This window comes from Vanessa tameamea, chromosome 28 (assembly GCF_037043105.1).
Source record: "Vanessa tameamea isolate UH-Manoa-2023 chromosome 28, ilVanTame1 primary haplotype, whole genome shotgun sequence".
Classification (NCBI taxonomy): domain Eukaryota; kingdom Metazoa; phylum Arthropoda; class Insecta; order Lepidoptera; family Nymphalidae; genus Vanessa; species Vanessa tameamea.
In genome coordinates, this window is record NC_087336.1 from 1,544,996 (window position 1) to 1,571,538 (window position 26,543).

General features: G+C 34.6%; 1 protein-coding gene across 1 annotated transcript; it reads right to left on the minus strand.

The window, feature by feature from the left end:
• Positions 1–7,647: 7,647 nt before the first annotated feature.
• Positions 7,648–17,423, minus strand: LOC113396741 (UBX domain-containing protein 4). Its single transcript, XM_026634795.2, has 12 exons — positions 17,183–17,423; positions 14,492–14,629; positions 14,025–14,150; positions 13,287–13,529; positions 12,575–12,732; positions 12,169–12,273; positions 11,303–11,398; positions 10,766–10,919; positions 9,789–9,916; positions 9,337–9,511; positions 8,507–8,798; positions 7,648–8,126 (listed from the first exon to the last, which is right to left on the minus strand). Exons 1-11 carry the CDS (start codon positions 17,262–17,264, stop codon positions 8,515–8,517), a joined length of 1,689 nt encoding a protein of 562 aa, XP_026490580.2. The 5' UTR covers positions 17,265–17,423; the 3' UTR covers positions 7,648–8,126; positions 8,507–8,514.
• Positions 17,424–26,543: the final 9,120 nt, after the last annotated feature.

The following is a 26,543-nucleotide window of genomic DNA, read 5'->3' on the forward strand; positions in this document are numbered from 1 at the left end:
TTGTAATATAACGTAAAATTAAAGTAAAGCCTTTTAATATTATTCTGCTAAGGCTCTGTATGATCTTCTGGAGAATAAGAATTTCAAATGCACGTTTGCTTGCGATGTTTTCCTTCACTGAGCACGAAATTAATTATTAACACAAATTAAATATATGAAAATTCAGCACTTGCCCGAGTTTGAACCCGAAAGATTAATTTGTTCTAAGTTGTAACTATTGACATCTTAACTTGACTGTAGGGTGAGTTTGGGAAAGATCGTGTGCCGTGCCGTGGACGATCATCGCAGTGGTTTTAGTGATCGAGTGGATCGAATTTCTGGCTGATTCCAAAACCTTTTAATTTATTTTGTTCTCCACGAGCTAATAAACTGCTTTTAATGACTTGAGAATTCATTCACTCATAATAATATAAACAAAGATTTAATTTAATTAAATCAATTAAATTTAGGTCACACATTATATTTTTAAGAGTGGCATTTATTTCCGTTATGCTGTCACTTTCTGACCTACTACTCTGTGGCGACAACAGAAAACTTTCGTTTTTTTATCTATGCACGCTCCGTAACGTCACAGATAATTTAAACCAATAGATAAAATAACGTAAGTTTTAGTGAACAGATTTAAAAAGGTTTTAGAAAATTCGAAAGTGATTTTCCTTTACAAAATTAGAATATATACATATTCGATTTGTAAAGGACGGTTTTGAATTTTAAAATTTGTTGTCTTTGTTCAAGCTTTACAAAATGACGGAGAAATCTTACTAAATGATTTTTGAAAGATTTCTAGTGCTTGCTGTATGCTCATTTTCTATCATCTCAGCTCATTATAGACTCAGGAATATATTATACTAGTTGTCTCCGACGACTTCGCTAGCGTTTAGGGATCGATAACAAGATGTTAGGCATAAAAATCCCACGTCCTTCCTTGCAGTTTAAACTTATTTCATATCAAATTTATTTTCAGTGGTTTGTCTGTGAGAGGCAGACAGATAAACAGAGTTGCTGTCGCATTTAGAATATTAAAAATTATCTGCTATGAATGAGTTATATTTATATAAAAATTATGAATCGAGGCTTTATGATGCAACCAGCTTTCGCCGGCGGTTTTTCCGAACCGATACGACTTGGGAACCTTCAAGAAAAGAGCGTACCTATTCCTTAAAGGCCGGCAACGTACCTGCAACCCCTCTGGTGTTGCAGATGTCCATGAGTGGTGGTAATCACTTTCCATCAGGTGAGCCTCCTGCTCGTTTGCCCCCTGTAACATAAAAAAAAAGCATTGTATCCAACGCCGTGTCTGTCGTGCACCTTTGTTTACATTTTCATATGTGCAGTCTTGCCCAGTTTAATCTCATTGATGACAGTGACCAAAATAAATCAGTATATAAAAAATAATTAAAATTTACCTAAAGGTCTTTACGCAAACTCTAAGTCGATACCTTTCAATATCTAACTCGTTGAACCGTAAAGGTCATTGAACTATATTTGCACCGTTACTGCAACGGATGCGAATACTCAATAACATTACAACACAACAGAAGCAGTTTTGTTGATTTTGAAAAAATGTTTATTTTCAAAATAAAATTAATTTACATTAAAAAAAAAAACTTTTTTTAAATTGTTTCATAGGAACACACAGTAACACGTGGAAGTATTATAAAAATTAACAAACTTAATAAAATGCCATATGTATACTAAATACGGGTATTTAAATAAGTTTATAGACATTTGATTGGCAATATCAGTATTATTCAAGATAAGTGGGGTGTATATTCAAACGATTTTAAATTTGAACGATTGTCAAATTGAATAAATTTTTAATTAAACAAATCAATTACACAGATAAATTCACAATAGTTATAAATGTCATATAATTCGATCGTCCGCCTTTCTACATAACAAAAAACGCCTTCAAGAAAATAATACGTACTCAAAATTAATTATAATGAAATTTAAATATCGAATTTTAGTGCAAATTTTCAAAATTAATCGTTTGAGATTGAGGCTTTCTATTCTATAAGATTTTACATGAAAAATTTTCGCGCCTTTTTATTGCCCTCAATTCAATCGAAAAATAAAGAATTTTATTTGTGCTCAATTCTAATCATTGGTTTTCCAATTATTGGTTTTATTAATTATATAATAGTTTAAAAAAATGTATTATATTTCTTATTTTTAATTATATATGCTTATGTTTAATTTATATTTTTAATAATTACATTGTGTAATATGATAATGCATGGTGAGACTGTAAGTAGTAGAACTTTTGCCTTGATCATTTTGAAATGTATTTTTTTTCTTTGTTTGTGATATTGTATCTACTGTTCAGGGCCGGATCTACCATATGACTTTTTGGGCTTCAGCCCAGGGCCCCGTGAATTCAAGGGACCTCCAGCTAAGCTAAGTCAACGTCAAAAATAGACCATAATGCGAAAGAATCCATAACTATATTAAATTAAACAGATCGTATCGTTTGCAGCCTGCAATTAATCAAACCCATTCAATTAAATTAATTTAATTCAAGTCTACGTTCAGTTATATCTTAAGTGGGCCCCTAAGTAGTGTTAACCCAGGGTCCCCTAAACTTACGGTTCGGCCCTGCTACTGTTGGTTGTCCTAATGAAAATAAAATAAAATAAAATAGCGCCAATATCTATGGGCAATGATGACACATTTTCCCGCCTAACAATAAAAAAAAAATACTTAGAGCCTCCTAAGTAATTTCTAATTGTTAGACAACAACAAATTCACTTTTATCGTTAACAAATTATACATGTTTCGTGCAACACTTGTATTATTAGTCGTAATCAGTGAAAGTTACGTGTAGGAAGTTTCACGCTTTACTGACTTTAAACTGTTATGATATATTTTGTCTCGTTGGCCTAGTAGCTAGTTTATAAGGCACGTCCCAAAGTTCTGGGTTCAAGCTGGAGTGAAAAATTATTGTTTATATCTGTGAATTGATGCTTGAAGGAGTCTGGAATTTGTCAGTTATACTGCCATGTGTAGGAGAGCCATAAAGCGAATATGGTTTTGTGCCTGAATTATTTTTCTGTATAAGCCATCTATACGTTTTCAGCGGCTCTAATTAATATCTTCTGTATTGCAGAAGAGGGCTATTCGTGCAATCTATAAGCAGGAGATTCGTTAAGAGTTGTTAGATAAGTTTTTAAAACAGGATCTCTAAAATATTTTTAACGAACGCTCTTTAGAGCGTTTGTGTGCTAAAGGATTTTAAAACACTAATAACTTCTTAGTTGGTTGCACACTTTGGTAATGAGACGATCGCCTCCAGGCTGTTTCAAATAACGAAAATATATTTATTGTCATTGTATGAAAACAATAATTGTAAAAAATTACGTTAAAAAAAAAATCCCACTGAGTTTCTTTCGACGGAACCGTCGTCTTAACTTCTTTAGTCCGAGGTGTTAATTTCCGACCCGGTAGTAACTTTTTGACTATCAATAAGCAAATGTAACACAATAATAATAAATAAATAAATAATATTGAATAAAGTTTTGACTTGACTTGTGATGCTTCAAATGATTTGGCGGCTGTAACGTGCCCGCGTTTGTCACAGTTAACTCACTTCAGACGAGTGTGAAATCGATATTGTTTAAAAGCAATTGTACTTTAATGCTTATATTTTTTTAATTCGTTTCTCAATTTCTTATATATAATTAGATTCTTATTTACATACTCAGTACTGAACTCAGTGCAATACGCGAAAGTTTGAACACAAATGAATGAAATTGTTTAGGAACTTATAATTATAGAGGGCAAAGAAACAATAATTTATTATTATTAATAAGAAAAATATACTTATTTTTATAACCGACGAATACTATTAGAGACATTAATCAAAGCAATACTGTAGAATTATTGGCTTGGCGCGAAATGTACAGAAATAGAAAGCATTGCTATTTTTTTTTTAATTAAAAGGAATAGGTCAATGATACACTTTATACGGAGCAATATAAAAAAAATCCCTATAAGTATTAGATTTTATAGAATATTTTCCATAATTTTTATGTGTATATGTATATTATGTGTGTATGTTTACACATCCTATTAATACTAGAAATAAAAAAAAAATGTAACTCCCGGTTTCCGCTTGCAAATGGAACAGATGTAACCTTAAATCAATTAAAATATTTTAAAAAAAAGTATCGGGACATAATCAAATAAAAATAAATTATTTCCCTCAATAAAATAAAACTTTTTGCACATTCAAACATAATTTTTCATGTAGGTATATATTTAAATTTAGGTACTGTTTAATTTATAATTATTTAGAGTTTTGGTTTAATTTAGTTGATAAACTTTACTTGTCTGTAACTTTAAGTAACTTAATTGTCAATTTTGAATAATTTTACCTGAAGTTGAATCTTGACATGTATTCAAATATTTTTGTTGAACTTTAAATGTTTTTTTACATCTAGTAAATAATTGTTTAAGGTTAACCGGTAGACGCTGCTTTCCGTAATGGTGGTAAAGCTAAAATATTGATATTTCAAAAACGCTTGTAAAGTTTTCTTGAATACAATACATTTAATTTGCTTTAATGTAGGCATGTGTGGATGCGCCATTATATCTTAATCCATCGTAACTCCACCGGCGTGACTCAATTCTATTGAGTTCGGTGAAAGCAAATGTCGACAAGCACTATTTCACTTTAAACAGCAGAAAAATACGGATCTATGTTAATTACTTATTTTATTTTCACTTACGAATGCCTGCAAATCTTTACAAATATCAAGTTTTTTTTTAAATTCGTTCGCAAGTCATGAATTTTTATACTGCGTAGGCATATGACCTTACTCCACCTGTTGGTAAGTTATAATGGAGTCCAAACGCGAAGACGGCCAGTACGGTACGGGAGAATGAATTGCACTAGTCGCCCTCGCCATGCTGGCCCGCAAGATGCGTCACGCCTCCTTTGATGGAACTCAGGAGGGGAACACTTGTGTTGGTAGAGAATTCCAATTCTTTTTGGGTGCGACAAAGAAAAGAGTTCTGAATTTCTTCGTGCGCGATCGAATTAAGTTAGGCCTTTATATCGCGAGCCAGCATGCGTAGACTTGTGAAGGCAAGGGGAAGCAGGAAATAGAGAGAATTGTCCTTAGTCCAGTCACCGTAATACAGTCGATAGAAAACGCCCAGCACCGCTATCTCTCGGCGCAAACCTAAAGGTTCGAGGATGTTTATGACCTTTACATTTTTCAGACGCCTTAGGAAGAGTTCAATTCAGTTCACGCTACTATACATCAGGGATAGGATAAGGAGGAATGTGATGATATGGAGGTGTTTTGGAAACAATAAACCCGAAAAGCTTGTGAGGATAACCGGAAAACTGAACAAAGAAGGTTATTTAAAAATTCTTCAGGGCTCAGTCGTACTCTGTGGCCTGAATCTTATTGGTCCTGAATTCACATTTCAACAAGATAATGATGCCAAACATTCGTCTAAGCTGTGCCAGAACTTTTTCGTCCATCGCAGTCACCTGATCTTTCGCCAAAAGAACTTGTCTGGGATGAACTCGACAGGACGGTGAGGAATCGTTCTCCTACGAGCTCAGAACATATATGGCAATTATTAAAAAGTGATGGAACAAGACGAAAATTATTTTAAGAAATTAATTAATAGAATACCTAAATATGCGCGGAAATCAACAAAAAAACAAACAACCACTCTGTGGAACCACCTTTCGCCGACGGTTTTTCCGAACCGATACGACTTGGGAACCTTCAAGAGAAGAGCGTACTCTTTCCTGAAAGGCCGGCAACGCACCTGCAAGCCCCTCGGTGTTGCAGATGTCCATGGGCGGTGGTAGTCACTTTCCATCAGGTGAGCCTCCTGCACGTTTGCCACCTATGACATATAAAAAAAAACATAAAGCAAAGGACACTTCGACGAAGCTAAAATTTGATTTAATACTATTATATATGTATATAATTTATCCTGCCTGGAAGTCAACAAGCATTAACTTCACGCTTTTTTATCATCTATATAATCTTGTATCGAATAATATGCCTTCTTTACCAATGTATTTTATACAAATGATTTGAATTTATGAAAGGGCAAAGTTAAAAATGTCTGCGGAATTTTATTATAGAAACGGATACCTTGCCCCAAGAATGATTTATTGACTTTGCGGAGTCGGAAACTTGGCGTTATAAGCTTATCCTTACTTCTTGTGCGCATACAATGATTATCACTGATTTTATCAAAATGATCAATTTCTGTTTTGTCCAAGTTACTTTTTGTTTAATTATTAATTTTATATTAATAAAAGTAATTGAATTGATTTTATTGATTTTGGTTTATCTCATTTTACCTCCTTCCTTCCAAACGTTTATAATATTTTACGGGTTTTCAGATACGGTTACGAAATTATTTCGGATTATCCGATTGTTTTAGATGAAGGATATTAGATCATTTAGATTTGTAAAATAAAAGATTACAAGTTATTAATTTAAGTTTATTTGTAAACTATAGGTACAGTTTAAGAGAATTGTGAAACTATAAATTTTCATACAAAAATTGATTACCTTTTTAATCGTACATAGTCCAACTACCACTGGAAACTACGTCTGGAAATGTTGTGGATATAATGAAAAACTAAATTTATGACTTCAAAATATCTTCATATACAAGCCCAGATAAAGTCTACTAAATTCAATGAGACCAAAATTGTCTCAGTTCAAGTGAAAACTTTATCACTCAAAAAAGAAATATGGTTCTTCTGCTAGAGTTGCATTTCACTTTACACATACATATGCCGACAGCGTATTCGAAATGATGTACCTACTCGCTCCACGTATCAGCACTTCAGAATACTCTTAAGAGCTCTTATGCCCGATTAGCCGTTATCACGAGACTTTTTGTTTTGTATTTAACTAACATGACTGTATTTTTAGATGTTGAAAGAGAGTAACTACTGAGTTTCTTGCCGGTTCTTCTCGAATCTACATTCCAAACCGGTGGTAGCTTCACTTAATATATTTTTGGAAATGACGATTCAAAAGTCTTCTTGAATAAAGTATATTTTGATTTAATTTCATTTGATTTAAAGCGATTGTGAGCCAAATATTTATCAGTTATTTAAACAATAAATACTGTACAAAAGTTTTGTCTATTTTTAATCGAATCTGTTGAAAAAATCTTAAAATCCAATGAGGATTCATATTTGCAAAATTTTTCTTAAAGAAAATAGTTGTTATTTTTGAAAAAAAAATCTACAGTTCAGTGTACATTAAATTACCCATAAAAACATCAGTAAACTCTACATCAAAGAGCAGATTGCCTTCTTTAGGTGCGGAACTAAAACGATGACATTAGAAATATTAGTATATTAGCCTGTTCCATTGGAAGTAGGAAAAAAGATAAACAAACCTTAGATATACGTATTTCATGCGATTTGCTAATATTTGTGTAATGTTATTGTCTATATATAAATTATATAACGTATGTGTGTACGTAACATTTCCTTCAACGATTTCAATAGACAATACTCTTTCAATAGTAACTTATCGTTAAAATAAAAACCCACCAGGTAAGTTTAAAAATGTATGTTTTCAAAAAAGGTCGTGTACGTGTACTAATTAAAAGATGGGGGAAAATAAGGTTATTTAAAAAGAAACAAACTCCGTACGAATTACTATATTTTTCCATAAATACGTCAAAATTAAAACCTAAACTATTAAACGTGGAGCGAACAAAATACTTAAATAAATGCTGTAATTTCACATAAATCAATTAAAATATATATATTACAACAACAAAGACTATAAAATATACAATTGCCTGTAAAAAAAATCACATAGGAAATAAACTATTTATTGCCATAACAAGCGTTTTATAACAACCTTTTTTTTAAATACTTTATAGATAAAAAAAAATTTGATCAAAAATTCCAGTCGGTAAATTATTGTTTATGTAGAAGGCAACATTAATTTAGTCTATCTATATGTATTTTAATTACAGAGATTATATTATATTTATCAATAAATTTTACAGCATAATATATTTTTAACTGTCTAGCGATATTTACCGAACATATGTGATTATCTAACATTTATTTTTATTGGTACATTAAATCATTTTTAATGGCAGCACTGGATTACCTGAAAAAATAAATATTTGACATTTATTTGATGAATATCAATCCTTGTAGGGGGAAGGGGGGGAGGCGGTCGTAGGATCGTGTTGTATAGTTTTTGTCAATGTGAGGCAAATGAATCAACCGATGGTGCTTACCATCACCATGGTGGGTCACCATTGCTCGTAGACATTGGAGCTGAATTTAAGTATATCATATGAATTAATGAAGTATTTAAAATTGGCTGTCACCCGCGGTTTTACTCGCGTTTTAGGGGCCAATCATTCGGTGTTGAGTATAAAAAAGCCATATTTATGCCTTTCTTTGAGACAAACTTGTTAAATACCAAATTTCATCAAATTCGGTTCAGTAGTGAAAACGTAACAGACCGACAGAGATACTTACCATTAATATTACATTTGCTGCGTCGAGTTACCATTCCAGGTGTTATTTTCATCATCACCAGACCTGTCGCCTGTTAGCCTGTGGATGTTGCCCCTTCGCCTCAAGCCCGGGAGGGTGGACGGATTGGTTGGACCGGTGGGATTGGGGGGCGTGGTCGGGCTCGTGGGCCTGTTAGGACTTGTGGGCTCCGTGGGATTGGTAGGGGGTGCAGCGAAGAAGCGGCTGTGCACCCAATTGTATATCTGGTACGTGGGGTCGATGACCAGCGATGTGAAGATCTGGGTGATGAATGCTAAAACAAAATGTTATATTTAAGACTTTGGGTATTTCGGAAGTACAAACGTGTATTGTTATATATTTTTTTCTATACTAATTTAATCGTAATTATTTTGTATATTATATACTGATTAAATAACAGCTACTTTTATATGTTAGTATTGAGTGCAGCGCACGAGGCGTCGATTTCGGTGTCACGTAGAATATAATCACTGCATAATTTTGTATGGATAAGTATGTATGTGTGTTTGTGCGTCTATATCGTTGTATATAGAATACTGTCTGTAACGTGCTAGAGGTACTGTCGGTGTACATAATGCATTATCCACCGAGGATACGTAGTGTATTGTCGTGGGTGCACGTAGTGTATTGTCGTGGGTCCACGTAGTGTAGTGTCGTGGGTGCACGTAGTGTATTGTCGTGGGTGCACGTAGTGTATTGTCGTCGGTGCACGTAGTGTATTGTCGTCGGTGCACGTAGTGTATTGTCGTGGCTGTGTATAGTGGAGTGCTACTAGTCAGCGTGCAGGGCGGCGCGGGCGGCCAGCGGCTCACCGAGCAGCGCGGCGAGCGGGCGGGGTGGCGGCGCGGGCGCGAGCGCGGCGGCCCCGCGCGGCAGCACGAGCAGCGCGGCGGAGGGCGCGAGCTGCAGCGCGCGTAGGCTGGCGTCGCCCGCCGTCAGCTCGCGCCGCGGGAACGCCGTCCACAGCGAGAATGACGACGCCGACAGCTGGGGGCAGATGAGGAGGCCTTGATTTTAGTTTTTTTTACATAAATACATGCCACTTAAGAAGGCAGAATTTGTTTTCCATTCAGCTTCTCGACCATGAAATTGTATTCTTTCACATATATTATTTGTTAAATATAAATTACAAATGAACTGGTCGTTCAAAACAAAGGATTTTATCTTTTGTGAACAATATAATGTGTATTATCAATTTTAAAATCGGGCACTTAATAAACAAATAAATGGTACGGCCGGTGTCCCGGTGGGCGAGTGTACTCACGTGCAGGTTCTCGGCCACGTAGCGCGTCAGGTCGGCGAGCGTGTCGGAGGCGTCGAAGTGCGCCGTGTGCGCGCCGCCGTCCGGCAGCTTGAACTGCACGCGGGCGCGCCCCGACGTGTCGCCCACCGCTGGGAACGATTATAATTTCAGGGCAACGGCATACACTGTCATTCACGGCGTGCGAGCGTGACGACACAATGAGTCGCGTAGCGCTCCATCTCGCTCTCACGCTTAATGTAGGATTTAACCTTTGATAATAATGTTTAGTAATTGTGTTCAATGTACATACATTAGTAAATCAACACTCCTGGGTCTGTGAAAGTGTGAAGGGAAGATATCAATTTGAGATATAAAATAAAATAAAATAAAAAACGATTAAACGTAAACAAAATTGTAAATAAATGATCTTATGTGTCGATATGAAACGCTAATTCTGGATCGTGAGTTAGAGATGGGATGTCTTGGGTAAATTTGTGCGACTAGGTGCACCTTTTTTTGGTTTTTACCTATAATGCCTAATCTCGGTTACTTATTGGCTATGAATCGCTTCCTTTGTCCTTAAATCCATACTATGACTCCATACTGCTGTGAAACTATCGATAGATTGATTATCGATACTTTTACAACAGTATTTTAGAAGAGTGTTTTAGTACCATCGATAGTCAAACTATCGATAGACTATCGATAGTTAAGGTGTTAGCAATAGTATCGATAGTCTATCAATAGAATTGTCACGTGTCAATAGTATCCATAGCTCCCCATGAGCAATACATGGTGAGCAGTATAATGTTAGTATTGCAAAAAAGATTACTTTCAACCTAAACTATCGATAGTCCAAAACTATCGATACTATCGATAGTATCAATAGTATCGCTGCTACCAATAGTATTGCTCACGGAGAGCTATCTCGAACGATTCTATCGATAGTACTATCGATATTCTGAACACTAAATTATGGGCTAGGCTGTGAATCCGACCGGTCTGGCCCGCGGGCGGCGCGGCGGGCGGCGCGGGCGGCGCGGGCGGCGCGGGCAGCTCGCGCGCTCTCCGCTCGGCGCGGTCTTGCGCTATTTGCTCCAAGATTCGTTGCCTTGCCAAATTATTTTCCATCTTTTCACGTTTTCTCTCCTCCTGAAATATAGCACGTAGGTACATTATATACGTAATGGGGTTCATCTGTCCAGGGGTCTTCCCGAGTGGTCTAAAGGTAGCCTATGAAATTTGTTCCATTATATTCAGCATATATCATTTGTATCATCTAGAGGCAGACGAGCAAACGGGCCACCTGATGGTAACTGGTCACCACCGTCCACAGGCAATGACGCTGTAAGAAATATTAACCAGTCCTTACATCGCCACCAACCTTAGAAACTAAGATGTTATGCCTGTAGATTACACTGGCTCACTCAAACTCAAACACAACAATAATGTGATGTATGAGTGGTACCTACTCAGACCCTCCAAGTCCTCCCACCAAGTAAACTAAACTCAACACTCTCTATTCCTTATTATACCTGAATTTGTTTCAACTCCTGCTCCGCTTGCCACCTCTTCAATTCAGCAACTCCTTGTCCCGTTGTCCTTCTTTCTAATTCTTTCTCTTTCTCCAACTGTATTATAAAAAAAATAAAATAAACATATGTATAAACGCATACAGCCAGTATTAATATTAGTTAAATTTGTTTATATTATAGTGCTTAAGTGGTGCTCAAACACAGGAGAACTCTCTCATTAGAATGTCTTTTGTATGAATCTAGTGCAGAGAGTTCTTTATTTAAGATATAGGTAGGTGGACGAGCAAATGGGCTACCTGATGTTAAGTGGTCACCGCCGCCCATAGACAATGGCGTTATATGATATACTAATCATTCCTTACATTGCCAATGCCCCATCATCCTTGGAAACTAAGATGCTATATCCCTCGTGCCTGTAGTTACACTGGTTCATCACACTTTAAACAGGATCACAACAATACTGAATACTGCTGTTTATCGGTTATATCTGATGAGTGGGTGGTAACTACCTCAGCTAGCACAAAGCCTAAACACCGAGGAGAGTTAAGAAGCCGTACGAACTATACACTCTCCCCGAGGAATTGTATAGTGCAATGCAATTCCTAAGCTTCGGGTTGCTATTAAATATTGTACAGATTATAAAAAGGGCTACCTATACCTATGTAAAACTTAGTTATTAGAAAAAAGTAACTACTGATTTCCTTGCCGGTTCTTCTCGATGGAATCTACATTACGGACAGTTGGCACCTTTATATTCAATTTAATCTTCTAAAACGACGATTTGAGAGATCTTTTAATAGCGTACTTGAGTAAAGATAACATAAATGAGAATTATTCAAGGAAATCTCGTCAAAGATATCACTTGCCTCCTTTTCTTTATCAGCCTTCTCCCTCCTCCTAATTTCTATCAACTCCTTAGCCTTTTCCATCTTCTCTTGTATGCTGGCAGCGCTTTCAGCTGGTGTTGGTTCCTGAAATTTATAACATGAAATTCATTAAAAAAAAAAAAAACATTTTTTATTCAATACAAACTCAAACTCAAATTCCTTGTGTAACATGGAAGCATTACACTTACTTATTGATAGTCAAATTAAACACTACCACCGGTTCGGTAAAGGAAACACCCTGACCTGAGAAGAACGGCTTCTTTCTTTCTTCTTGATGGCAGAACACTTGATAAGTGGTTGTTATCTACCCAGACGGGTTTGCACGAAGCCTTATCATCAAGTGAAGTATAACCATAAATACTACTGTAATACAAGCATCACATACCTCCTTCGCTGGCTGACTGTTGCTGCTGGGTCCAGCCTGGTCGGTCTTAGGACGTCTGATGCAGACATCCCCTTCGCAGACCACTTCGTACTCCACGCCAGACTTGGTCGCTTCGTTGTGCTCTGTCTTCGCTATCTTCGCTGCTGGGCCAGATATTTCTGAAAGATAGTGCTTAGGCTGTAAGCTCTAGTTCTAGCTCTTAGTCTAACAAAGTAGGGATTCATAATACTCTATTCCAACCAAGTGGAGAACAGCCAAATAAACAACATTTGACAGCGAATTGACGCGAGATCATTGGTCGAGAGCTTCATTTATCTTGATTCACTATGGATTTGCGAAAAAATGGCACTTCGAACGACGACGAAACTCATCGGAATATTGGAAGTAAAATTTAAAAGGAAATAAATAGTTAATTGCAATAGTGTTGTGTTAAAAATAAACATATATTAATAATAAACTCTTAGTAGTACACAATATAGCTGAGTTATTAGCAAATCGCATGAAATACGTAAATTTAAGGTTTGTTTATCTTTTTTCCTACTTTCATTGGAATGAGCTATATATGTATATAACATTAGTTATTTAAGGCTTCACGTTTTAAGGGTTATTCGTCAGGTATTAGGTATAAAAAGTAGCACATATGAAGGATATGTTTTGTCTCTTGTTTGCTTATAAAACTCCTCGAAGACCTTTGTACAAAACAAATAATTACCCGGTTCATTATTCGAAGGGGCGGTTTTAAGTGATTCTGGATTCTTTGGTAACACATTTTGACCACTCAGTGAAGCCTCTGCACTAGCTTTAGGTGCATCTGAGGCATTATTGACTGGTTCTGGGTCCGGTGAAGCTTCAGCTTTGGTGACACTCGCTTCAGACTGCAGGAAATTCGCTGTCTGATCTTTGATATCACTTGTTGATGTTGACGGTTGAACTGGAGAACTTGGCTGATCCTTCCCTGGAAATTATAATAAAAATATAAGTTTATACTTTAATTTATACTTTATTGTACACCTCGAAGAGGAAATAAATAAATACAACATGGATACTGCCTAAACAGAAGAGGCGTCCAATTTTGGCGACCTTATCGCTACATAGCGATCTCTTCTAGGCAACAAATAGAAGTAATTTTGTGGATTCAGATCAGCATTGATCAACTGGTGCCTTAGTTTTTGAAAAACAATTATGTATTTGTGGAGATCCATTTGGGGCTAACGCTGAGGGGGTTCTCAAGACCCTGATTGACATTCAAGCCAAAAGAAACCTGCATAGGTAAGCCATCGGATATCATAGTTGTTTAAGTAAGAAATCTTGTAGCAATCCATTATGAGGGTCAGGGTATTGCCTATTTTTTATGGGTAGGTTAGTTTAGGCACAGGAGTCCATTCCACCGAGCAGTTCTGTGTTACGTTGGTTTATAGGTGTGATGGAAATTGTGTGTGTGATCACTTACTGTGTTCTTGTAGAATACGATCAATTCTAGTTGCTAAGTTCTGCGGTTCAATTCCAGCGCATACAACTTCTAATGGAGTACCATTCCTTCCGATGAAGAATAGTGATGGAACCGGTACAAACTGGTCTGATATGGAGTTAAGAATATCAAGTATGAAACCCTCATCAATTATTTGTTTTATCGAGGAGGAAAAATTTTTATATAATCTATCTCATATTGATGATATTGTGAATGAAAATTATGTTTCTAATTGTCGCAAGGATAATTTTTACAGCTGAAATTCTGATAGTTGATTGTATATATAATTCTCTCTCTCTCCCTCTCTGTATATATAACACTCAAAACTTGAAATATTTTTTGAGGCCCGATTCATCATCAAGTTGGTCCGAGATTTGAATCCAGAGTCCGCATCAACAATCTCCTTTTGCACCAGCCGTTCGATCAACAAGGAAATTTATAAAGGATACAAATTTGAGCAAAGAATGTGTAGTTCTCCGATCCGCTTTTAAGTTTCACAGCGAGGAAATTATTTGGGTCACCGAGGCGTTTTAAAACTACACTGTCATCTATCGTCGAGGCCAGCTCCTTGGAGAGATCATTGTCACCTGCAAAACATATTTGAATGTAAGTATTTCAAAGTGGAAATATCTGGGTATTAATTTAAATTTATTACAATAGGCTATTTGACAATGCGAAAAATAAAGTGTCAATTATTATAATCAGTATATATTATGAGATTAAAAATGGTTATTTATTAACGAAAGTTGAAAATAATAATCAATTTATTCAAAAATCCATTTTTTTAAACGTTTGTCACGTGGCACAAAACGCTCCTGATTGGTCGGGCTTATGATGACGTCACTTGCCGGTTAACCCCGTTTGCCTACTGTATGTGGATTATATGTGCCACAGATTACAATACAGGCAAGTAACGTCACCGACCCCATTGCAGCGCCATATTGTCAAAGTAGCGTTTTTTAAATATGGAATTTTTAATTTGATATTTTTCAGCAAATACGTACTAGAATTTAAAAAAAAAACAACTTTTACTGGGTTTTGGAACCCAGACCTCAACTAAATAATATAAAATGGATTTTAAAAACTAGTCAAATAGCCTATTGATTAGGGCGAGTTAATGATGGCATTATTTAAAAACCATTATTTTTCAACACTACAATATGCCAATAAGATTTGATAAAGATCTATACTAATATTATAAATGTTGGAGGAGGTCTATACCCGCTAGGGGCTTTAACAGAAGAAATTTATGTATTCTTATGTATTTTTTTTACTTTTCTATGTATGTTAAGGAAATAAAAAGGGCTTTATTATTATTATTATTATATTATAAATGCGAAAGTAACTCTGTCTGTTACCTCTTCACTCTTACATCGCTGAACCGATTTAGATGAAATTTCATATGGAGTAGTTTGAGTAACCTGGAAGGACATAGGCTACCTTTTCTATTCACCCCTTGAGAGGTAAAATTGGTGGTGACGGTTTGTTTACTATAGTAGTTTCATAAATTTCTCAACAGAAAGCTGCAGCAGTTCAGCTAGCTTTTTGAACACAAATCAAGCAAAAATTTAAATATTTTTGGTTAAACATTATCATTCAATTTGAAATGGTCGGGTCTGCCAGTAACTCATTAAAATCTAGATTTAGCCTGCTATAGTAGTGTGTTGCTAGATTACATTTTAAACTAGTGATGCTTCTAAAGAGGTTTTACTTAAATTAAAGCACTATCAAACCCAGATAAATTTTCAGTTTTGGCACTAAGCCCAAACTTATTCTGAATATGAGTCACAATAAAAACGAATTAATAACTTGACTGCAGCGCCATCTAGTGTGTATCAGATCTTAGCTTCACTACAAACCTATTAAAAAAGGAAATACATTATGTAAATATGACTTCAATCAGTTAAATTGTGTCTGGGGTCAAAAAACCACTAACCAACAATTATATATATCATTTTAAAATTATAAATACTGTTAGATTATTATAAAATAAAAACTCAACCCATAATTTCTTGATAGATCAAAGCGAATTTCAGTTAAATTATAAAAACTCCAACGTAACGGGCTAATTAAATACTATCGAAAAATATTATATATTTGATTGTAATTTGAATCACAGTTCACAGTCTTTCTACAGTTTACAATATCACAGGATTATAATCTAATGGCATTTACAATTTTTTTTCACCAAAATCTACTAAGTTTCTTGCCAGTTCTTCTTGGTAGAATCTATTTTGCAAAATGGTGATAGCTTTACACATATTTGACACTAATGTGACTCTTTAAAAGTGCTTTTATGAGCCAACTTTAATAAAAAATATTTTGATTTTGATTCATTGATATAATATAGGCTGAGATCACATGAATAGACATGACTAAAAGTTTTTCTCAAGATGTCTTGGTAATTAGATAAAGTTGCAGAGAAAAGATTTTCTAGAGTGATAATTATTCAAAAAATCTTATTGCACAGAGAGCCTAAGAGAAATGAATAAGTATAATAAGAATTAATAAACTTATAAGAGAAATTAATGTGTTCTGTTCTTATTGGCAAACAGGATGATGTCTGGATATGACGCTTTGCTTAAAAGTATTTAGAAATTTTAACTTTGAACATTATCAATGTTGCAGCGTCTATTTTTGACTAAATCATTTAATAATATATTATGAAATAGTTTTTAGGTATGTAAATTTTACAATTTATATGGGCTCATGAACCCGCCTGGGAATTATATTGATGTTACTTATTGACAATTCGTTTAAAACTGCTTCATGGGGTTGAATTTGCTGGTGTCATAGTGTATTGTTATACAATCTTTAACAATAAATGGACTTTCCAACACTAAATGGTAATTTGCAAGTCGGACTGGATAATATTAGCACATTCAAATAAAAAATACTAAATACAACTTTTCCTTATAAATGAAATTTTTAAAAAGCACTTATGGTATATTCTATAAGAATAATATAATTTGTATAAAACATAACAAATAATGACGATATTCTTATAAGCCATCTTCCTTATGACGAATTGCACTATTGCACTCCTCTTTATTATTAAATTAAATTTGATGACGCCTTGTTTAAAATATTTCAATTAAGCAAAACGAAAATTAAGTAATTACTTGCAAAATGTACGTTACCTTCTACAAAAACCACGAAAATAGCATTTTTCTGTTTCGAAAGTGTGACCGCCTCGGCCATACTTCCGCCGTACCAATGCATTTTGGATATCCCTATTCCACTATTTCAGGTCCAATTTAAACTGTACGCACTCAGTTTGCTATTTTTTTTGTAATTTTTCGATTGCTCACCGATACAAAAATATTAGCATGACATGACACAACGAATTTTGACAAATTGATAGAACTGACGTGTTTATTTTTAAAATTGTCTTATCAAATGATCATGAATGTGATCAGTGATCAAATATTTGTATATCTTAAAATAAAATATTTAATACTAACATATTTCTTGATGAATAGTTATTTGATATATTGTGATTCTATATTTTTAGTGGACCAAAATTTTATTAAATTGTTTTTTTTTTTTTAAATAAAATTGTCTATGACATTTCCATGTGACCTTGAACAATTCTATTACAGAATAGATGGCTCTGTTAAATATTAAGAGTTACTTGACACTAGATGTCACTAGTTATAATTACAAGCAATATAATAACTTTTACCTACATCTTTTTTATGAAATTTTATTGCTCAAGTCAATCAATGGAAATATGGCCTCTATTTACTTTTTTATTTCTTCAATTCTTCTTTTATATATTAATAATATTTTATTTAATACTAAGTAAATAAAAAATCGAAATATTACTTTTTCAAGTAGGCTATCACTTTTATTGTCATGTCATAAAATAAAACCTACACCACTAATCAATTTATCAAAATTAATCAATATATACTAATATTGATAAACATATATAAGAAATGAGCGCGAATTTTGTGAATTTATAGTTATGCACAAAGTAAACTCTGAAACATCAACATATATTTGAAATTAATAAATTAATTATTTCATTCATTGAAACTTACTTTATTGCAGATGGTCAAAGGCTAATAATATTATATATACATAAAGAGGTACACTAAATTAGTGATGATATTCGCCCACTTAGACGCGCATCTTAACACCTTCCACAGCGTACGTTACATAAATAGTTATAGTTGAATTATGGTAACATATTTACTCGGTGGTAGAGCTTTGCGCAAGCCCGTTTGGATAGGTACCACCCACTCATCAGACATTCTACCGCCAAACTGAGTACAGTGTTGTTGTGTTCCAGTTTGAAGGGTGAGTGAGCCAGTGTGACTACAGATACAATGGACATAACAACTTAGTTCCCGAGGCGCATTGATGATGTAAGAAATGGCTAATATTTCTAACAATGTCTAATGCCTTTCCTGGGCAGTGGTGACCACATACCATCTGGTGGTCAATTTGCTCGTCTTTCTTTGTATATAATAAAAAAAAAATTGCTATATGTCAACCAGCGGATCTGACTCAGTTATGCTCTGTGAAGTGTATCGGATTGACACTGTCCATAGGCATTGCTCATATCACCAACGCACCTAAACCATGGGAACTAATATACTATGTTCCTTGTGTCTGTAGCTCCACTGGATCACTCAGCCTTCAAACCGGAACACAGCCATAAGTATTGCTGTATGGCGGTAGGAGATATGATGAATACTACTCAAGTGATTACTACTAAGCCCTACCACCAAGCGAAGTATTATTTTGTAACTCACTTATTAAGAGTATTTCATGAATATTTAAAATTATTATGTAGACTAGGTGTACCTTAAAAATATCGGTTAATCACAAACACAAATTAAGCACATGGAAGTTCAGTGGTAGCCTCTGAAATCTTCTTCAAAAAGGGAGACGAGGCCTTAGCCGAACAGTGGGACAATTTTAAGACTGCACTTGAAAGTCGCTCCAATTGTTAAATATTTATTGTTGTACGTATTGTTTATTTTAAAAGTTTGTTTTGTTTACCTCCTATATTTTATTAAAAAACTAATTTTCTTATTGATTTATTTTTTGGTTTCGGGACGAAAGTAATTCTGTTTGTCTGTCTGTTGCTCTTACACGGCCAAACTACTGAATCGAATTTGATGAAATTAGTTGTGAAGATTTAACTCCAAGGAAGGCTACTTTTTCATACACCATAACACCTGACGAACAACGGCTAAAACGCGAGAAAAGCCGCGGGGGGCAACTAATACTTTATAAAGTAGGTTATATAATTATATATTTATTTATTTTAGATCGGTAGGTGAATATTTTCATTTAATTGATTAAAAAAATAAATGTGATGTAATCCGTATTATACTCGAACGAAGTCGGGGAAAGAGCTATTATTATCAGCTACGGTACAGGATTGGCGCTGTAAATTTTAACCATTCCTTACATCGCCAATACGCCACCAACCATGAGAACTGAAATTGTGTTCCTTGTGCCTGTACCACACTGACTTACCCTCCAAACCAGAACACAACAATACTAAGCATGGCTTAGCGACAGAATACCTGATGAGTGGTACCTACCCAAACGGGCTTAAACAAAAGCCCTACCTCCAAGTATAATTATAAAATTATTATCTTATTTAATGTTTATCCATTAGGTATATTTATTTATAATAGGGATTAAATTGCGATTTGCGTTAAGATAATCCTCATTAATTTGTACAAAGCAATAATTTGATTGTATTTATTTTAACAATAGCAATTTAAGAATAATTCAGTTTTTGCATATCTAGCCGGAAAAATTAACTTCTGCAGAATAATCTTTTTTGTGTCATTGCGCTTTGCAAGGCAATTTTCGAACGTGCATTAATCAGACTATTTGCGGTATTCGGTCGTAGATCGAATATGCTATTCGTTGCAAAATGAATAATTTTGTTACTTTTACAATTTTTATTAAGAATTCGAAATAGATAATTCTTTTGTAAAATTCGTATAAAAAACTTAGTAAATGCAGTTTATATAATTAATAACTTTGTAAATCATGTATTAATCTACTTTATGTTACTTCTTCGAGTTAAAATTTATTACTTTTGACATGAATATGATCGAAGTTTTCCATGAATGTCATTTTTGTAAGCTTAGGCGCGGTTTCAATTGTCTTGTAAGATCTCCATTGCAAAGCCGAACCGTGTTCTATGCTAAACGGCCACAGATACCATCATTATTGTCTATGACTCGTTCCAATTTCAAAATGCAAATCGATAATAGGGAACAGTGGAAGCGATGTTATTATTACTTTTTTTTAATTGGAGCTGTCAGATCTTGTTTCATTTTATTTATATTTGTTGTACATATAAATAATAAAAACTACGTAAAAAAAAGTCAGTTATGTTTTATTCTCGAAAATAATACCTATTATCAATAAAATATTTATATTGAGCTATAATTTTAATTTTGCTTTCTAGATATTAAGTTAAGTAATATATTATATTATGTACGTAGTTAGGTACTTAATTTAAATACATATGATTATCTTTCAGATATCCAAGGAATGGTTTTAAATATTTAAATGTAACGAATTATATTTTAAAATATAAATATTATAGTTTGTGCTTAAAGTCAGTAAACACCCGTGGGAATAATCTAGGCTCATAAAACACCTCCTTTGCCCGTTTAATATTATTAAAAATTAAACGTAATCAACTCTATTGCAGTTCTGTTCCTCGACCAATAAGCAAATGGCGGGCCCAGAACAAATTGGTTTGATGACGCAGCATCAATAAATAATGATATTTACATTTTGTTTTGTCACTTTCGACTTTATAATTGACTATCAAGCTACCCGGATTCGCTTGTATTTTGAATAAAATATGTAAAAATTGAAATCTATATTAATAATTAAGATTTTGTTTTGTTATTTCTAACCGATTGTTCGGTTCAACTACGTTAATATAAACGTGTCGAAAAAAACGGTTGACATTTTTTTTTTGTATCTTGTTTGAAGTAGTGCTGTTGGCCCTACTGGCCTTTACAGCGTCACCGAACGTTGGGGCGAGTTTTAAAACTCTGCCTCAAGGAACCCTTTTGGGCTCGAGAGTGACGTTCGTCCTGAGGGTGTCTCCTATGAGATCGCACCTCCGCTCAGAACGTAGTCGGTGGGGACGGTTGACAAGAACACGCACACTAGTAAAGTACGTCACACGTTTGAAGTGTCACGCGTAGCCGTCACGCACACTAAGATAACAAAAAGTATGCTCGCTTGTTTCAGTTCTTATGTAGTGCGATTCTATCTAGATGCATAAGTAAATAATATTTCTATATGATAAATATAATTTCTTTTTCGTTTCTCGTTTTCATACGGGATATATAAATTTATGACAATATATTACTGTATCAGATATAGATATATGCATTGAGCTTCATGTAATTTATAAATACGGTAAATCTACTATATGTTTATATATATATGTTGTTTATTCTATGACCTGATTGATAACATATATAAGTATGTATATTATTGTGTGTTGTTAATTTTTACTTTCTGTTTGAAAGATTAACTGGCAGAGTCGGTTAAAATGTTTATGCTTATTAGTAGGGATGTATCCGATACCGATATCGATACATCGGCGATACAGCAGGTCGACGATATTTTTCTGGCCGTTACAACGATACCGTTCAAATAACATGTTTTAAAAAAGTAACGTAAACGCGCCTCTTGTTTTGTCATTTTCGTTTAAACAAAAATTTGATTAATGTTTTTTTAGTTAGTAACTCTTATTAATGAACCTTAATTACTGAGATTAATCACCGATATTCACATTCCAAGTCTGTAACGTTTTTTTTTTTTTTTTTAAATAAAAACAATCAATCAACATGTCTACTTAGCTTTATTTTACCTTTATTTAAATTCGATAAGTGTACCGGTTTCGGTATCGTATCGGCAAAAAGGCGTATCGATGCATCCCTGCTTATTAGGTACCTCAGAACTTTCGAATTTGTAAACCGATTTTGTTCAATTTACTTTGTGGAGGTCAATAAAGTATTTAAATAACTAATTAAATAAATCCTACTAATGTTAGAAAAGCGTTTTGAATGTATGCTCGTTACACAATCTCGAAACGGCAAATCTGACTGAAATTTGGCACTGAGATAGATTGTAGTCTGATGTATCACGTAGGTTACTTTTTATTGAGGTAAAGTAGTATTAAACTAGTAGATAGATTTGATTTTCACAGATCAAGGGACGACATGATTTTTTGCATAGTGTAGTTTACGGGTTATAATATTATAAATACGAAAGGTACTGTCTGTCTGGCTGTTGCCCTTTCAGACAATACCACTGAACTGATTTTAATGAAATTTGATATGACGGAAGCTTGAACTCGAAGGAAAAACGCGAACGATACAGCGGGCGACAACTAGTATTAAAAAAACTTATTTTAACTAAGAACAACAGAAATTGAGATGAATGAAATAGTTCTAGTGTTAAATTAAATATAAAAAAAAAACTTATTTTAAAATTAGAATAAAGTACAATATACGGACGCATCTACACACAGATATTACGATATATTTCTCTTCGTGTTTTTTCACTAGATATTATCGTACCTGTTGAGCGTTTGTTTGGAAATTTGGCGGTTGTCTATGGTCGGGCATTGTTTTATTTTTAACAAGTCATCACTGGACTAAGGTCTCTGTTTTGTAATCCTTACTAATCTAATTGTTTCCACTTCCGGTTGTTATTTATATAATCTAAGTATAGTTTCTTATAAGCAATATTTTAACCTCATTTACAAGATTTTATTTAATGCTAATGCTATCGCAGAATATTTAATTATAACTGCTAAAAGAAACGACAACTAGCCTAAAACTTGCACTTTTCCTCCTAATAAATTTCATAGAAAATAGTGGGGGTATGTTTGGGATTTTTAGTTCTACGGTCCTCAGAGTACGCGTCCTAAGGATGCCTCTTGTGAGGCCGGACTGCGACTTAGGAAGCAGTCGACGTCGAGAGGGAGGACTGATATGTGCGTTATACGTCGTCAGATGCCGAGGCGTCGACGAGTCGTAACTTATGAGGGCCCTAAACGCTAAATCGCTGTTTTTAATGTTGTGTAGTACCTGTTTAGGGTTCCTACGGTTTTCTTTTTCGAACTGAGTATGCTGTTGGCCCTAATGGCCTCTACAGCGTCACCGTGCAGGGTCTTTTTTCGTTTTGTTTCTAGACCCAGCCTTGAAGTTTGAGCACTTTCGGAATCCGAGTAACGTTCGTCCTGAGGGTCTTCTAAGAGAACGCACCTCGACTCAGAACGTAGTCGGTGGCATTGGGGACGGAGCTTCTAAATCCATAGTATATGTACGCAGTTCCAAAAGTTATGCTAGCGCGATTCAGAAGTGTTAACTAAAAATTAACTAGCGCCATCTATCGGTACTAATTTGAAGCACGTGTGCTTAACGATCTATTTGCCCAAATATTATTATGACTGATACCAGGAAATGATAAGGAAGTTGAATTTACTGACGAGCCGTCGCGAATCACGATCGGTAGCGCGAATTAAATCAATTTGTCTTTATCGAGTCGTCCATTGTACACAGATAATGAATATATCGAATAAAATTATATATTCTGTCGGATTGTACATATATCGATATTTTTATAAAATTTTATTTTAGGGAAACAAACAATGAGATGATACTTATGACATAATTCAATGGTGTTTTTTATTTATTTATATCATTAAGTACATACATTAGCTAAGTTTCAACTGATACTAATTAAACAATTATTAAAATTAAACAAATACTAACATACTTACATAAAATCAAATAGGTAACATTAGGTATACAATTAATGAGATCAATAAACGTATACTACAACAAACTTATACAATTATGAATAAAATTAAATTAATATATAAAAGAAACATAAATTAAAAATATAAGGCATTAAAGATATATATATTTCTTTGCTTCTATTATATATATAAATATAAATTCGAATTAAATTGCTTCGTTGATCTTGTGATTAGCGAAAGGCTGTATATCTCGTGGTCTTGGGTTTCAAGCTCTGTGTTGGGCTAGTAAAAAGTTACGAGACTCTGTGTCTGAGGTGAGACGTCGTAGTTCTTCGGCGTGATTAAAAATAGTTTTTAATGTCATGCAAATAAATAATTACAATAAAATAATAATTATTATTATTATGATAAATGTATCTTTTTTTTTTACCATGACTGATACAGTCATGGTAAAACTTACTGGCAAATGTAAACAGTCGCAATTTAAATTTGTAATACAATAAACATTGTAAATATTGTGATTCGATACTTAATCGGTAGTTTAGTGAGACACTTTTTTTATGTTATTGGTAGATGGACTGCCAAATGGGCCACCAGATATGAAGTGGTCACCACTGCCCATAGACATTGGTGTTGTTAGAAATGTTAACCATCCCTTACTTCGCCAATGCGCCGCCAACCATGGGAACTAAGATGTTATGACCCTTGTGCCTGTAGTTACACTGGCTCACTCACCCTTCAAACCGAAACACACCATCTGATGAGTGGGAAATATACTTTATACTTTAGTTTCCACGTCACTATTTGCGCGCGTCATAAAATAAATCTCATCATTTCGTAACGGGGTAAATGAAGTATACCTACTTCAAAAATTTGTTATAAGTTCCTCCTTAAAATGTTCGTAGTTTACAGGATACCTCCTGTAGCAGCAACTCTTATAGGCTACACCTTCACTCCCGCCATAAGTGTCGCGGGGGCTAGGCGTCTCTGTACCTCGAGAACCCCCTAGGATTTGGAGGCCAGCGGAGATGGTCCTACCGTCGGGACGTCGCGGTATTATGCGCAAGCGATCCCGTAATGTCTACCGAAAAGAGTGGGTACCGCTAGTGTTTTAGTGGCTATTCGCGTACCTACAGCGCCGGCGAGTCCCACACCCTCCACTTCAAGTGGGGGAAACAGGTAGCGGCGTTCTCCAGCAAAAAAAACAAACTTTTATAGGCCACGACGGAGTTGGTATCATATCCGTTCTACAATCGGTTACAAATATTAACTTAACTTCACTTAAAAGTATATTGAGACTTTATTTTAGATTTGCTACAATTGAATTTAAAACCAATCGCATCATACATCGTTTTAATATTATTATTTTACAATACTGCATCCTTGAAATGCAATATTTTCATGGAATTACTGAAATATATGTTTATGTGAGCAATTAATAAAGGTACAAGAGACATAACATCATAGCTCCCAAGGTTGGTTTGCATTTGCGATGGTGGTGGTGACCATTGACCATCAGGTGGTCCATTTGCCCCTTCGCCATAAAAAAACTCGCTGTTCGAAATCGCTCGTCCCGTTTTCAATATACTTTCCCATCACGATCCTTTCGGCTGCGTTTGTAAAAGCGTACAGATAGAGTCACGCTATGAAACTAGTATTACTAATATCTATATAATAACCGAATGATGATGTAATCGGTTTGTGGTAATAAAATCGATCATTGCTTCCGATTCGTACGTCGTTCGAATTGTAATGAGTTACTTAGAACTTTGTCAGTGTACTGGATTTGATTCCCGATTGCCTATTAGACGAATTTTGACGTTAAATTTCACTAATTAATAATTCTCCACTAAAATTTTGAATAAGATAAGATTCAATATCGACCTGTGTATTCCCGTCAAACTTCACTGAGGTTTCACGTTAAATTGTTTTTTATAATTTATCTCTGGCCGAGAAGGGAAACATCGTGAGGAATCATCAAATTAGATGGGTATTATTTTGTGTCACCGATCCGCGATGGACCAGTTCGTTGGAAAAACTCAGATAAAAAAATAAACTATTTTTTTAATTGTGCAACATGCATTAGCCCATTTTAGACGAAGACCGACTCGAATGCCGTGAAGACAATCGGCATGACGCTCTATGATATTATCACGCATCCCCACCTCCGCTATCTAGTCTCTTGTGTGTAACGTGCATGCTATATAATATACTTCGTTATATATTATATATAAATTTGATATATATTATTATATTTATTTATTATTTCGATGTTTTTAATCTGCCGGACGTCCCATGACGATCACGTTCATTCATTCGTTTGTTAATGATAAATAAAATCGATATTGATATTTCGAATCGCAAATCGAGTTATTTTACTGGAGCCTGTATTACAATTAGGTTGATTTACGATCGATTCATTAGAAACAAGGCGCTGGACGTGGTTTGTTGGATAATGTGATGTAGGATAGAGTAGTCTGTTACAGAGACAACTGTATTTATTATTTTTGTTTGACAACACATGAATGATGTCAATCAAATTTCACCTGAATTAAATGACTTGTATCCAGTAAATTAAGTTAATAATGGGTCAAATAATTATTTTATTTGTTAAAATGTAAATGGTCGTGATTGTTTTTGATTGGTTTAGCTGAGCGACTGTCTATGTTTCTGACATCTGTCAGTTGGTTATGACTAGTGTTACGCTAAAACAATAAAAAGTT